Genomic DNA, 15,230 nt, shown 5'->3' on the forward strand with positions numbered 1-15,230 from the left:
CACCAAGAGCACTGTCCTAGAGGACCAGCTCGTCTCTGCTCTCGTCTGGAGACAGTTTCTGTCCAGATGAGGGCAGAGGCCAAGGGCACCTGCGTTTATTGACTCCAGTGCTGCCACACAGGACCTCCTGTAACCTCAGAGCAACCCCTTGGCGTGAACCCTGACACCTCCATCTCATAGATGGTGAGACTGAGGCTCGGGGAGGCCTCTAGTGGCTCTCCCAAGGTCACAGGGCTCACATGGCCTGCCCACGGAGCCCTTCTGGGGGAGTAGGTGAGGCAGCGTAACCCGAGAGCTGCCTCCCAGGACTCGGGCTCCAAAGGTCGCGTCTTCACGCCATTGGTGCTTCTGGGAGCCTGAACCCTGGACCAGACTTGTCCTTGATGGAAATTGATGCAGCGTACAGGGTGTCTATGGGACAAGGAAGAGCCAGGGTTCATGGTGGGTCGTGGCTGGTCCCCGATGCCTCGTGCACGCTGCCCCCTGCGCTCTGGGGAGGCCTCTGCTCTCTGGCGTAAGGACCGAGGAGGATGTCATCTCCGTTTACAGTAGCAGTGGGCGGCTGGCGAAGATGTCTTGGGCCCAGCCAAGCCCCGTGTTCCCGACATACTCCTTGCAGTTTAGGGATGGGCTGCATTGACTCGGGTTCTTGGTGGGGTGCTCCTAGGGAACGGCTCCGGCGGGGAGCAGGTCAGGTGGCAGGGAGGAAGCTGGGAAAGAGCCTAAAAGCCGACCATGCGGAGTTTTTTCTTCACCGAGGAGCCAACTGCCCGGTCAATTTGTCTTCAACACCTGGAGCCAGCGGCTGGGCCCGGTCAGACGCCAGAGCCCTGGCTTTCTCACTGGGCTTCCCCGGCCTCCCCGGCCTCCCCAAAGCTGTGACCACACCCTCATTAGGGCGCTGCCACAGAGGGGCCATGTGCCAGGAGACGAGGCAGATCTTGGTGGCCTCCGGATGAAGTTTTGTTCCTGACCCCTGTCCTGTCCGAGGGTCGACAGGCACCCCTGTGGCTTGGCTGGCTGAGTGTCCCGGGCGAGCTCCATGGGCACAAAGATGACAACATCTCCTTTCCAGCTGCGCCGTCTGTCCACCGGAGGCCGGCGGGGAATGGTTCCTGCTTCGTTCCCAGGACAGTTCCCCTGCCCTGTGGAGGATGACAGGGTGTGCTCTCAGTTCTTACCTAGCATAGTCGGAGAGAGATTCCGGCCTGATGTGCTCGTCCTTCTCTGCCTTGTGGCGTGAGCTTGTCTTTGTCACAGCACTGACCCGCTCCCAGGGCATCTCTGTTTCTTGCTGTCCCTGGTGTCCAGCCCTGTGGATGGCTTTGAATCCTAGAGCAGGGCTCACGTCTACTCCCAAGGGGCGCGTGCCAGAACCCAGCCCAAGGCCCACTGTGGGTCTTGTCTGTCTACGTGCACTCGGGACACTGGCACAGGAGCTCACGGTGCAGAGTCACATTCACCTGCTGCTGCTGCCTTCCTGGAAAGAGGGGTCTTCTCTGTGGTGGCGTGTCACCCTTCTCTGCATGCCATGAACACATGAGGGCCAGAGCATGGGCTCGCTGGCAGCGTTGGTCTACCTGCAGAGTTTCGGGTGCTCAGTTGGATATTATGTCCTGTGGGAGGATCGATGCGCTCGCTGGACTCCTTGGACTCCTGCCCGATGCTGTGGAATGGCAGAATTGTTTGGAGGCATGAACGGATGTTGTAATAAACAGTCTGGGATTAGTAAAAGAATCAGACAGGATGTTCCCTGGCGTGAGTGGTGTTTGTTGAAGTGAGGTTGGAGGTCCTTGGGATCCCACTGCTTCGCTGAATCTCCACCTTGGAGGAGAGGTTCCGGGTGAGGTTGTTGGCAGATTTTAGTTTCTGTTGCATCCTGTGCTCGTTCCATTTGTGGGTTTTAATGTTGGGGTGACAGGTCCGTCTATGAGCTGCTCAGGAGCAGGGGCTTGTCCTGCCGAGCTCCCATGCACCTGGGCTAGTGGCTGGCATGCCCTGGGGCCCTCGTTTTTTGCAGGGGGATGGGGAGGGTTGCAAGCCCCCTTGCAGGAAGGGCCTGCTCAGCTTGGTTGCATCTGGGGCCTACCCTACAGTGCCAGGGCCCTGAGCCGTCCCTGCCACCTGCTGGCCCTGCTGTGGGCTGTGGCACGAGGGCCCAGTGAGAGGGAACTCTGAGGGCATGGAGTGGGGTCTGACTGCTTTCAGGCCTGGGGCAGGGGCTAGACTTAGGAACTGAGTTGGAACTGAGTCTTAAATAACTACCTCCCTGTCTTTTGTCTTTTTTTTTTTTTTTAAGGTTTTATTTGTTTGAAAGAACAAGCAAGCACGAGTTGGGAGAGAGGGGCAGAGGGAGAAGCAGACTCCCTGCTGAGTAGGGAGCTGGATGTAGGACTCGATCCCAGGACCCCGAGAGCATGACCTGAGCTGAAGGCAAACGCTTTGCTGACTGGGCTTCCCAGGTGCCCCGCTACCTCCCAGTCTTTGCACACATGCAGTTTGTGTTTGACATTTAATGTTTTCATAGCTCTTACAAAATCTCCATCATCTCATTTAGCAGCATCTGTTTTAATGGCTCATCTCAGTTTGTGGGGAACACAGGGAGCACCTGGTGAGGTTGGGGGCTCGGGGACACTTCCTAAACCAGCTCTGGGGGACAGAGGCTTGCAACTCTGGGAAAGTGGGGCATGGCTGGGGGTTGGTGGCATCAGGCCTTGAAGGTCCCGTTCGAAAATCTGGCTGTGGTTTCTCTGCAGGGGGCCTGCTGGATGGCATGTGCACCCCAGGCTCAAACCTGCCTCCCATAGCCTCCCTGTGTTTGCACCTTCCTCACTTATAAAGCGGAGATGAGGGTATGTGCTCGTGGAGTTGCAGTGGGGAGAAATGGGATAAACTGGGCACGTGGCAGGAAGCCGTGCTCAGCATGGAGCCAGTGCTTCCCGCAGCCCTGTTACCTGCTCCGGGAGTGGACTGGGGAAGGGCTGGCTTCTGAGAGTGAGCCTTGGCCTCTGTGGAGGCTTCGGGAACCGTGGAGCCCGCTTCTCTCCCTGCCCGTACCCCCTCATGTGCCTGCAAGCCAAGACCAGCAGTTAGAGCAGACATTGCTGGTCGGGATGTTTTCTGGAAGTTGAGGGTGCTTGCGGGGAAGAATCCGACCTGCTCCTCCCATACACATCCAGAGGGGGAGTAGAGGCACACTAAGGTGTGTGTGATGCTTTCTATAAGCCCATGGCTGCTTCTTTAGTTCTGCAGTGTGGAAATAGAGTATTTTGCATTAGTTGAATGTGTACCTGAAGTGACCATTTTTGACATCCAGTGCAATAATGTGCAGCGGTCCGGGGAAGAGCGGCCTGGAACTCTGTCTTGCTACCACGGGGAGAAGCCTGTAGCATCCTGGGTAGGTCTTGGGGCCCTGCCCCTCCCACACTCACGGTCCGAGCAGGAGGCAGCCAAGTGCACTGCGCACAGAGAGAGCGCCTGAAGGGCTGGAAACAGGAAAGGACAGAGCTCTCTGGTTCCTGCTGTTCCAGCGGGAGCCCACCCCATCCCTGGGGATGAAGTATGTGTTGGAGATCCGGTCAGCATTTGCCTCTCTCCCTCTCTGATCCTGGGATACGGCCTCTGTTCAGTACCATCCACACTGTGGCCAGCCCAGACCCCTCCCTGATCTCCAGGTCACACACAAGTGATGAGTTCATGCAGCCACTTGGACGTCTGGCTCTCAGACAGCAGGTCTTCACACTCAACTCTGGACTTCTCTGTCCCAACCAGAGATGCCACATGTCTTTACATGACCACTCCATCCAACCTAGTGTCCCTGAAATCAGTCTACCACAAAGTCCAGGGTTCCTCCCCTCTCCGGCCACCTCCACTGTGGCCTCCCTGCTCCAACCTTGCCTGGGCTGTCGCAGTGGCCATCCAGGGAATCCTGTGTCTGCGAGGTGGGCAGGACCCCCCACCTAGAGACCTGACAGCCTGTGAGGCCTGCCTTTGTGGGGCCCCGGTCTCCATGGGCACGTTTGTGTGTTCTGTTCTCTCTTCTTGTCTTCAGCCTAGTGACCTTGTTCCTCCTCGGCTGTGTCCCGTTCACTCCTTGCCTCCTCTGTCTAGATGCTGTCCCGACCCCTTCTCTTGGCCTGCAGCCTCTTTTCAGGGCCTTATGGAAATGCCACTTCACAGTGCTCCATTCCTAGACTGTCCTGTTTAGAAGTGCGTATATGCGCGTGCATGTGCTTGCTCACCCAGGCTCGCGGGCCCTGCCTCCTACCCCTGCTCATGGTCTGTCACCCTCTGACCTACCGTTCACATTGTCCTGGAGGGCAGGGACTCTGTCCCACCACACAGCCTGGTAAGCCCATGGTAGTGGGCTTCTGCAGGTGGTTTTGGTGGGTAGACTGACCTGCGGGCCGTCGGAGGGACTCCAGCCTGGGCAGTTGTCTCACGGAGAAGTGGTAGGTGCTTCGATGGCTGTGAGGGCCAAGCAGAGGTGCGTCACAGGCACAGACTGACACTCTTTTTTAATTTTACAAAGCTCAGGACATCTAGAGTGATTTGTGGAGACACACATGTGAGTCTGAACCCAGGAGCTTCATGTCACGGACATTTCTTCTGTCATTTCTCTCCCTTTGCCTGTAGCTGGGTTTGTTTTCTGGGTTTGTGGGGTGCTGGGTTGGCACATTCAGTTACACGTCCAACTCTTGGTATCGGTTCAGATCGTGATCTTAGGGTCGGGAGTTCGAGCCCCAAGCTGGGCATAGAGATTACAAATAAATAAAAATAAACTTTTAAGAAAAATCCCTCAGATCCCTTGAACTGTGTTTTCTGGGCCAAATAATGACATAAATGGTTTTCCATTTGTGAGATAGCAAGCGGCTCTGGCCGAAGGCTTGTTGTGACTTGTAGAGATAAAGTGTCCTAACGGGGTCATAGCGGTGGGTTCCCCAACTCCTCAGAGCGGTCCTACATTTGGGGCCTGGGCTTTGGAGTCAGGGTCACAGCCTGGCTCTGCCTCTTGCGGGTGGCAGGACCTTGGGCTCAGTTCCCTCTGTTCCCATTTATGTCAAAGTGAGTTAGAGGAACCACCTCCCATAGCTGTCCTGGCTCCTGGCGTGCCCGGCCGGTGGGGGCGGGGAGGCATGCAGAGTGCATAGTAGGGCCCTAGTTGAAGCTCATTGTCACCTCCATGATGTAGGGACATTCTGTGACACCCATCTCCCCATGTCATCATCTGAGCTGAAAGGAATCTAAGTCGGCTTGCCTTCCTAAAGTCTCTTGCATGGGTGGGGGTCTCAGCCTGCTGCTGTGATCAGTACATGCCCTTGACTGTGTGACCCATTCTTCTGCGTTCCGGATGAAAGGCTGGGGCAGGGCACGCTGCCCGGTGAGCATTCGGAGCTCACAGCAGGCAAGAAAGCCCGTGCGCTGGAGCCTAGTGAGCACGTCGGCCTGGATGGCGGGGGCTCTGGTCGCATCTCTTCTGGGAAGCTGGGGGTCCCGCTCTTGAAGGCGGGAGGACACTCAGCCCTGTAGTCAGGGTCTGACAGCTGAGGCCGGGGGCCTTCACACCTGTCTGTAGAGCTGGGGCCGGCCCTAGGCAGTGCTGGAACTGGACGGTGATTTTCCAGGAGGGAGGGGGCTGTCCCCCGGCTGCTGAGAATCCCTGCTTCTCATGAATGCTGCCACCGGTGCGGAGGTAGTGAGAACCGCCAATGTCCAGGACTCCTGGAGCAGCTCTGCGGGGCGTCCGCCCATCTACTTCCTCAGCAGAGATCTCCACGTGCTGTGCTAGGTGCCGAGGGGGCAGGTGGGAGGGAATCAGGCAGGGTCCCGGCTGTCGGGCCTCTCTGTGGGGAGGACTGAAGCAAACACATGCTCTGAGAGACATCAGGGTCAGGGGAGCATCTGGCTCGTCCTGGGGGTCAGCAGATGCCCGGGGGTGGCACCCAGGTTGTGTCTCTGAGCCGAGGAAGGAGGATGGGGTCACAGAGAATCCACTCGGCCTGTGTCCCAACCTGGCTTCTCGCTCTGCAGCACAGACACATTCCAGATCAGAAGTGCTTCAACCTGGTAATGTAGTCGATCACCCAAGGTTGTGTTTGTTGGGTAGTTTGGATGGCGATTATCACGTCATTTTAAGATTGTGCATATCTGCATTTCACTTTTTCATCCAATCGTTTGCATTAAGTGTAAGTTCCATTTCTTATCTACATTCAGATTATTTCGGAAAGTTTTTCTTTGTTCCTGTGCAGACCTCTAGTGGGAGAAAAGGATACAGTGTTTTTCAGAAGTGGGGAGTATGTGTATACATGGATTATATTGTTGACTGTTGCTGTTCGCCTCAGACTCTGAGTTCTATCCACCTTACTAACCTTGTGTCCAGCGCCTCCTAAGAGGAAGCACATAGTGGATTCTCAATAAATATTTGTCCTGTATGGATGTAATCAGAATCAGCGATTCAGAAACTGTACAGTGTTTGGGATTCTGTGTGAAAGCTGAGATGTTTTCTTATAACATTGGCCTTCGGAATGAATGCAGGCCTCGGTCCTGTCACCCACCCCTCCCCAACCGATCCCCAACCGTGTTTTAAGTATGAAAGTGACCGAGTCAGGGAGCATTTTAGCAGATTTGACCTGAATTCAGAGCTGTTTCTTTGTGCCATCCAAAATCTGAAAAACTCAAAACTTTTTTCCCCCAGGATTTTTACCTTGTATAGTAAATCTTTGCCCCTGGACCTGGCCTGTCGTGTCTGGGACGTGTTCTGTCGTGACGGGGAAGGGTTTCTGTTCCGGACAGCCCTGGGCATCCTGAAGCTGTTTGAGGACATCCTGACCAAGATGGACTTCATTCACATAGCCCAGTTCCTGACGAGGCTGCCGGAGGACCTGCCTGCAGAGGAGGTGTTTGCATCCATAGCTACGATTCAGATGCAGAGTCGGAACAGGAAGTGGGCTCAGGTAAGCGGATCTTCTGTTCTCTTTTTTCCTGCAGGTAGCCTGGCTCAGCAGCCTCCCCGAGGAAGTCATTACTCCAGCTGCCTTCTGAGAAAATGGCCCTCTCTAAATAAAGTTCTTCTTGGACTGGACCCGAGGAGCCTGGGTTTGAGGCTTGGCTCTGCTGCGCAGGGTCTGGGACAGTCCTTTGGTCCCTGAAAGTCTTGTCAGATGGCGGGTGGATAACAGAAGCCTCCTGCCCATTCCGCGGGTGGTCTGGGGCCTGGGTGGTGGGATTATCTCCCATCGCTGGTAACAGGAGGTGGGTGGGGGACAGGAGGGCTGAGGGATGGTTCCCCTGGGACGGGTCACACTGGCCCTCTGGTGGCTGAGTCAGGCGAGTCCAGCCTGGGCCTCCTTCTGGATTTCTCTAGGCCCTTCTGGGAGTCCTGCCTAGGTAGGCCTTGGCCCCTGTGGGACTGGCCAGTGTTAGCTGGCTCCGAGTGCTGATAGTACCAGAAAGGAAAAATAAAGCCTTCCCTCTTGACCCTCTATTGGCTCCTAGCTTGTCCAAGCAACAGATCATGGTTGGAGACTATCTGTAGAGGTTCGTACTCTCCTGTGACCCTTTGTATTAGTGGGAGATTTCAAATGCATACTAAAATAGAGTAAGTAGTTAACGGATCCTGTGCCCTTGTTAAATATGCAGGCGTTTTTACATTTCTAACTGTCTCAGCTGTCGGCACCTTTCTAGCTTGCTTGAACCAAGATCCAAGTAAGGTTCACACTGTCGTTAGTTGAAAGATCTTTTTAGTGTCTACATAGGTCACCCCACCTCTCTTTGTATCCCTCGACCTCGGTCAGCTGAAGAAATGAGCTTATGTGTCCTGCAGCGTCTCCCAGAGTCTGGATCTTGCTGGGTATATCCTGGTGGTGGTGTTCAGCCCGACCCTCAAAGCTGTATTTCCCCTGAAGTGACTGTTAGAGCTAAAGACTTCACGGGCAACCAGGCTATCTGCCTTTGTTTTTATAGCAGTAGTAGTTTTATTGAGATGTAATTCACATACCATAAAATTCACCCCTTTGAAAGTGTACAGTTCTGCGCATTTATTAACTGGAGCATTTACTAATCACCTGGGTCCTTCATTCTGGCCCTTGAGCTGGGCCTTCTTGGCCTTCCTGGCCTGTTACATGATGCTCTCTTTGGCTGGCAGACTCCCCCCCCCCACCCCCCCGTGTGTGTTTTTCGGGAAGAAGCGTGGCTGCATTGTGGACTTGGGGTAATACTGGGGGCTGGTGGGAGAGGGAGGGCACTGTTTTGTGCTTGGGTGATAGGATCTGCATTTCTGAAATACTGTTAAATACATTCTATTGATAAAAAGAAATGACGTCCTGACACACACTACAGCTTGTGTGACCCTTGAGAATGTCACGTGAAGGGACAAAGCCAGACACTAAGGACGGCACGCTCTGTGATTCTGCTTAGAGGCAAGTCCAGAACAGGGTCCCCTGTGGAGACAGGAAGTCAGTGACTGGGCGCCCAGCAGTGGGCGGGGTTAGCTGGAGGATATGGGGTTCCCTGACACAGACCGTGGTAGTATTGCACACATCCACAGATACACTAAAAACCCTTGAACTATACATTCTAAAAGGACAAATTATATGGTAAGGAATCATATCTCAGGAAAACTTAGAGAATGCCCTCAGCTCGTGCACGAGCAGGACTGGCTGTGTGATTATCCGGGATCTGCCAAGAGGGAGAAAGAGACTTTTTCTGGTTGGGACGTCAGTGGACAGTGCACAGTGGAAATCTGCAACCACTGTTCAGAATTACTGAGAGTTTCAGAAAGGGGACTGCAGACCGTCTGGCTATGTAGGCCCATCTGATTGGGGACCCAGTGTGACGGCCGGTGTGGGAGGGCACTGGTCTCCATGGCTCACTGGCTGGCGGGGTTTCTCAGGTCCCTGTGGAAAGCCCAGGTCTTTCCTGATGGTCTGTCACACACGTAGCTCAGTTAGGCCTGACTTTGTGCCCCACCTGCCCCACACAGCCCCCATGCAGGCACGCAGAGGGCAGGGGTAAAACCGCGTCTGTTGTTTCCCTTTTTGTGTTATAGAGACAAAGTAAAAAGGTTTGCTCAAAACTATGTCAGTTGTTTGATACTAGGGTATTTTCTAATCACGGGATCACAATGGGAGTCCGCCTGATGGGGAACTCGGGGGGCATCGTCGAGTTCGTATGGTGCTAGGCTCCACGGGAACTGCAGTCTGTACACATCCTCTTACATGCTCCACTTTAGGCCCCGGAGAGCTCGCAAACACGTAAACGTGTCTGTTTGCTCAGCGGTCCTGTCGACTTAGAGGTAGAGAGGGGAGGCTTTTTTCTGTGCAGTTCATTTGAAACCGACATAAAGTGTTTCTGCTTAGCTCCTCGTCATTTGTAATTCAGCTCAAGTGACATAGTGCCTGACCCGTCGATTAGGCCCTGGTTTTGAATTCCCACCAGTCTAGGTCTGAATGGGTACAGGCTGTTTGAATGGCCGCTCCTGTGAGTGCCCACCGTGGGGGTTTGACCTTCCCGAGCTGCTTGTTTGTCCTTACAGCTGCTGTGCCGGAGGTCCCCAGAGACGTGCTCCACTCGGGCAGCCAGTAAATGGGGCCTCTGTTAGCCCTGCGGCTGGTACTAAGCGGTCAGAATGGAATGTGATGTCTCTGAAAATGAAGGTGTTAACCAGGAGCTGGGAGAGCATGGAGTTGGGAGCTCAGTCACTTTGGGAAAGCCTGGGAGGGCGTGAGAGCCCAGGCGTGCTTGTTAGTGTCTGGGAGCGGAGAGCCTGGCTTGGGGGTGGAGCGCACCAGGGCCAGAGCCAGATGGTGGAAAGAGCCCCGCAACTGTGTCCTGACAATACTGTGGCTGCTGGGACGTGGTTGTAGGATGTTAGCCCAGAGATGGCATGGCTGCACTCCACATGAGTAGGAGGGCTGTGGTGTGGGCGTAGGGGGTGGAAGGGGGGAGCGGTGGAAGTGGGGGGGCCAGAGCCACTGGCCAGGAGGCTGCACAGCCTGTCGCTGCGCTTGGTGGGACCTGTGAACAGTGTGTTCGCATATCACCCACAGACGTCTCCCCTGTGATTCCCAGGTGCTGACCGCCTTACAGAGGGACAGCCGCGACACGGAGAAAGGCAGCCCGTCTCTCAGACACTGAGCAGTCGGCGCTGGAGCAGATCTCCAGGTGGCACCTGCGTTTCTGATGGACACACTGACAGCCAAGACGAACAGGCTCTTTGCACGTTTGATTCTAACCCTGGAGTTGGCCTTAAAACAAAACAAACAACTTTTAAAGAACTCAGCCAAGGCTTAGCCTTAAGCAGCTCAGTGGGGCGATGAGCTAGTGTTGACCGCGGCCAACACTGCATATGCTGCATGGTGTAAAAATGAGATGGTGGCTAATCCCCCCCCCCCGGTTTCACAAAAGTTAATTAAATTGTCATGCTCTTATGTCCACTGATGGGAAATACATTACAGTCTTCCTTAGCCAAGGTGCGGGAGAAATGTACGTAGGTAGCCTCGGAGGCATTCCTGGCTACTGACCTACTTGAGCGAGGAAGGAGTTATGGAGCTAGTTAACCGAGAGGACCGTTCCAGGGCTTGAGGGCCTGCTTTTAAAGCCCACCTACCAAAGACAGCAGGAAAGGAAAACAGGCTCTCACAGGTGGTCACCCAGTGTGCCTGTGAGCAACCTGGGATTTGACCTGACTTCCAGGTTGGCCTTTCTCTACTGTCACCTTGACAGAATCACAGCACGAGGGCTGAAAAGGGCCACTTGGGTTCTGGGGAACCCCTGCTCTCCCCCCCAAGATTGCTTCCTCCATCTCCTGAGCAGGAAGGGCTGCTCACCCAGGAGGCCTGAGACCGCCTTCAGACCCACACCTCCTGTGTGCAGAGGTGCAGAGGCCTGGCTGGCGGGGGCAGCCTGCGCCCTTGCTCCCCTAGAACGCTGCTCTTCCTTGTGTCCCCCGAGCAGCAGAATCGTCCCGAGTACCAGTGCTTCCCTCCTTGTGCGTCTGGCTGAAAGCTAGAGCGTTGTGAGGGCTGAGGCGCGGACCCACGCAGATGGCCTTGCAGGGGCTCCCGGTGTTTGTCCCATCAGCCTCTCCCCACATAGGTGGTCCCCTGCCCCAACCAAGTTCATCAGCAACTTTCCTGCTGGAACCTCTCCTTAACTAAGAATTTTATTAAAAGCGCTTTGGTCATGGTCATGCACATTCGAAGACGGGGATGGTTTTCACACAGAAGAGCCCAGAGGACAGGCAGGTCTGTGGAGACAGGTCCTTGCATGGACCCGGCTACATGCTGGTGTCCATGAGGGCTTGAGAGACTGGGTCCGAGGGCTCCACTGCCCCCTCAGCCACACTCCCCCCGGCTGCCCTCAGTCCGGCCCTGGGGAGCGCCCTAAGCTCCAAGAGTAGGCTTGCCACGAGGTGGCCTGGCTCTCCGGGACCTTTTCTGTCTGCCATGTTCATGGCCAGCATGGGCAGGAGTGGGGGCAAGGGGCCACACCATGGCCATGGGTCCCGTTTTCTGGAGTAGTTGCCTTCATCCCCTGTCTTCTTAACTGAAGTCTCCAGGGAGGTTGCGGAGTGTCTGGGACCCACTCTCTGCCTCAGCCTGGAAGTGCTGGCCTGGCTGTCCTCTCGGGGGAAGCGTCCCATCTTCACTGAGGGCTCACACTTCCAGACGTAGCCTGCCGTCCACCATGCTGCTGATTGTCACCTTGCCGGCCCCGGGCCTCCACCCACACAGGCTGAGTGTCGCTCCCGGATGTGAGCTTTCTGTTCTGAAAGGTGTATATATTTTCTTACTGTACATACAGATGTTCCTTGGTCGGGACAGGAAGCACCGCCGCTGCAGGGCGTGCTTGCCGCTCGTCTGCGCCTTCAGACCCAGCCCTCAGCCTCCTCCGTTGGACAGGCTGACGTCCGTCTCTCGGGACTCATGGCACCACATAGGCATTACGTTTTTAAACGGGTTCCGAGCCGATGCAGAATACTTAACCAAATCTCTAGCTCACAGAGGTTTCGGTGGCCTGTTCAGGGGCTGCCTAGGGCCTTGCCGTGTCTGCCCCAGAGGCCGGGAGCTTGGTCTGTGTGGCCCATCTGTGGGGTCAGGCTGCTCTGTCGGATGCCATCGTTTAGGAAAACGGGGAGCCCACTGGAAGGCTGCGCCCCCTGCGTGTCTGCATTTTCCTGGCCCAGCTGCCGGCTGTCCAGAGCTAAGACTTGGGGTTCGGCCCCTTGTGCATCTGGCCCTTTAGAGTCGAAAGCCGTGTCCCCACCTATCCCTGAAAGCCCATCTAGAAGCAATGTTCACTTTCAAAGGTACTTTTTAACCACTCAGTTTTTGACTATTTGAACAGTTTGCTGATAGAAACGTCCTGATAATACTTGCTACATACCATGTTTTAACTGCTTGTACAGTTAACCTTTAATTTTATTTAGCAAAGTCTATCAAATTAAGACTTTTTGAATTGTAAATAATGTGGTTTTATTAAATAAAAGTCATGTAAAATTGTTACTTACGTTCACTGTAGTTTGGTTTACAGTTGAAGTTCTCACCTTCAAGTGTGGAACAATTTGACTTCGAACATTGTGTTATTTTTTCTTAAAGATTTTATCTGAGAGAACACAGGGAACGGGAGAAGGTGAGGAAGAAGCAGGCTCCCCGCTGAGCAGGGCGCCCAACATGGGGACACCAGGCTTGATTCCAGGACCTTGAGACCATGACCTGAGCTGAAGGCAGACGCCCCACCTGAGCCACCCGGGCGCCCCGAGCATCCTGTTATTTTAGAACCAGCTTACTACGCTCGGTTATGTTAAAAAGGTGGTGGTTGTGTTAATTCGGTGCAGGGATTTGGGAGCTGAGTGTGTCCCTTGCACATCAAGGGGGGACCTTTGACTCGCTGACCCCTTCCCTGCCCCCAATCCCAGCTCCCGAGGTGAGCACCCGCTCCCTCTGTGCCTGGTAGGCCACAGGCTGCCTGTAGCGCCCCATCCAGCCTGCGGGTGACCAGGGGCGCCTTTGTTCCCAGCTCTGGGGCGGACGTCAGTCTGGCTGTCCCAGCTGGTGGTAGTGAGCACAACCCGGTCTGAGAGTTCACTTGGTGCCAGTCAGAGCCAGTGCTCGTGTGCACTTGTGTGTCATCCATGCTCGTACAGCCATTTAGCCAAGTGCAGTAGGCCCGGCCAGGAGGTGGGGGCCCTCAGGACTTCTCCCTCTCTTGTCCCCTGGTCCCCCGGGAGAAGTGGACAGTGCTGCCCTCCTGTGTCAGTGTGGCTGGAGGTCTGCGCTGGGCCACTCAGTACCATTGAGCCTGTGACTCGTCTCCCCACTTCTCTCCCCCAGAGACCGTGCAGCTCCGCTCTGGGCATTTAGCTCCCACTGTCTCACCAGGGGATCCCGAGGCTGCTCTCCAGCTGGCACCGGCCAGGAGGTGCAATGGCTGGCAAGGGTGGCCGTGCTGGACAGTGGTCGTGTCCTGGGGCTCGCTGCCTATTGCACGCACACCGGGCCCCAGGCTGAGTTCTATGAACGGCCTCATTTCTCTCCACAGCAACTCCGTCACTGCCTCCATCCCAAAGCTGTGACGCAGAAAGCGGATCTGTTTGGGCTTCTGTGGCCAGTTAGCCGCGGGGCTGGGAATCTGACACTTCCCCTCTGGCTCCTGAGCCCTGGCTGATCCCCTCCCCAGGGAATAACTGTGCTCTGGGGCCTTTGGAAGCCTTTCTCCTCTCGCTTGGTCCTCAACCGCCAAGTGCAAGGTTTGGGGCAAGGCCTGGATTCACTCACCTGAATGCTTCCTGTGTGCGAGGCACAAGGCTGATGGCTGGCTTGGGGAGGACCTTGGGGATGCCCCAGCTTTGGGCTTGGAAGCTGTGGACCATTTTCCCAAGAGAAACCAGGGAGCCAGCTGTTCAAAAACCCATCCCCCGAGATGTAGAGCCGGCCACAAAGGCCCAGAGAGGGGACGAAATCTCACAGCTCTAGAGGGCAGGGACCAAGTTGGACCTTGAGAGCAGCCACTGGTCATCAGAGGATGGGCGTGGCCAGCAGAGGGAAGCCTCAGACCCCCAGCAAGTCCTCAGTTGGGGCCATGCAGGAACTCGCTGTCCCCAGGTCCTTCTGAGAGGTCTGAATCGCTGGGCTGGCCCAGGAGCTCGGGTTCCTCCGTGAGCACTGCCTCGCCTGCAGCCAGCTGGCTCGAGGGTGCGGCTGCTCCACGGGCCATGGCCACACCAAGGCCCCTTCTCTCAGAATGCCTGAGCCTGTAGAGGGAGGGGCGGGAGCCTTCTCCGCAGGCAGCATGAGTCACCCACACCCCAGCCTGTCTCTGGTCCCTGCGACTTGACCTCAATCCAGAGCACCTGATAGAAACTGCTCCAGCCAAAAATAACTCCTGTTTCAGGTGTCGTTTAGTTACCGGTCAGATCAGGAGTATTTAAATTCTCTGAGCCTTCCATTTCTTTTCTGTAGCCAGACCTTAAAACGGGTACCAGCATCCATCCACTGGCTTGTGAGGATTAAAAGATGCTGAATTGTGTCATTAAGAGAATCTCCTCACTAGAGATAGAGTCATACCCTTGACATGTGAACTTTTAGTATCTGAACTCTTGAGGAACTTAGGGATTTTGAAAATCGGTATTTTTTCACCTAGTTATTACAACTGCATGTTTATTGTATACAATCTGGAAATAGGAAAAATAGAAGCCATAATTTCACCACCTAGGGAAGAGATACTTTTTCTATATAATGAAAAAATTTTTTACTCCATTTTACGAGGGAGCACGTGGAGGTTTAAAGAGGTGGGGTGTGCATCCCAGGTCACAATTAGAAGAGATCAGAATCCGAGTCAGCCTGATTCCAAGGCCTAATCTGCAAGCACGACACTGTGTCTTCCCTCTAGAGGCACCTTTGTATTCAACTTTGGCATCCTTTGGGCAAAATATTAGAAGCCAGCATCAGTTAAAAAGCTGGGACATGTATAAGTGTATTCATTCAAACCCGCACCTGTGTAGACAGGGTTCCAGCAGGAGCGGGCATGGCGGGCAAGCAGGACGTGTGGACCAGGAGCGGTGCCCAGCCTGCGGGCCCCCATGCTCACCAGCCGCTCAGCTCAGCCGCAGGCCCGCCTGGAGTCCTTGCCGATTATGTCCCTTGTGTGACTCTTCCTTCTCCCATGAAGACAGTCCTCAAGTTTAAAACCCATGTTGCAGATCAGGGTGCATTAACTCCAATAGGATTTGA

The 15,230-nt window shown here is 55.0% G+C and overlaps 1 protein-coding gene across 3 annotated transcripts in view; it reads left to right on the forward strand.

Moving 5' to 3' along the window:
* TBC1D14 (TBC1 domain family member 14) overlaps positions 1 to 12,503 on the forward strand; it is a 103,358-nt gene extending 90,855 nt beyond the window's left edge. For all 3 annotated transcript variants that reach the window (XM_044267835.1, XM_044267836.1, XM_044267837.1), the window contains 2 exons: positions 6,695 to 6,953; positions 10,069 to 12,503. In XM_044267835.1, coding sequence (XP_044123770.1) covers positions 6,695 to 6,953; positions 10,069 to 10,134 — 325 coding nt within the window. In that variant the 3' untranslated portion in view covers positions 10,135 to 12,503. The remainder of the gene's footprint in view (positions 1 to 6,694; positions 6,954 to 10,068) is intronic.
* Positions 12,504 to 15,230: the final 2,727 nt, after the last annotated feature.

Source organism: Neovison vison, chromosome 11 (assembly GCF_020171115.1).
Source record: "Neovison vison isolate M4711 chromosome 11, ASM_NN_V1, whole genome shotgun sequence".
NCBI classification, from domain to species: Eukaryota; Metazoa; Chordata; class Mammalia; order Carnivora; family Mustelidae; genus Neogale; species Neogale vison.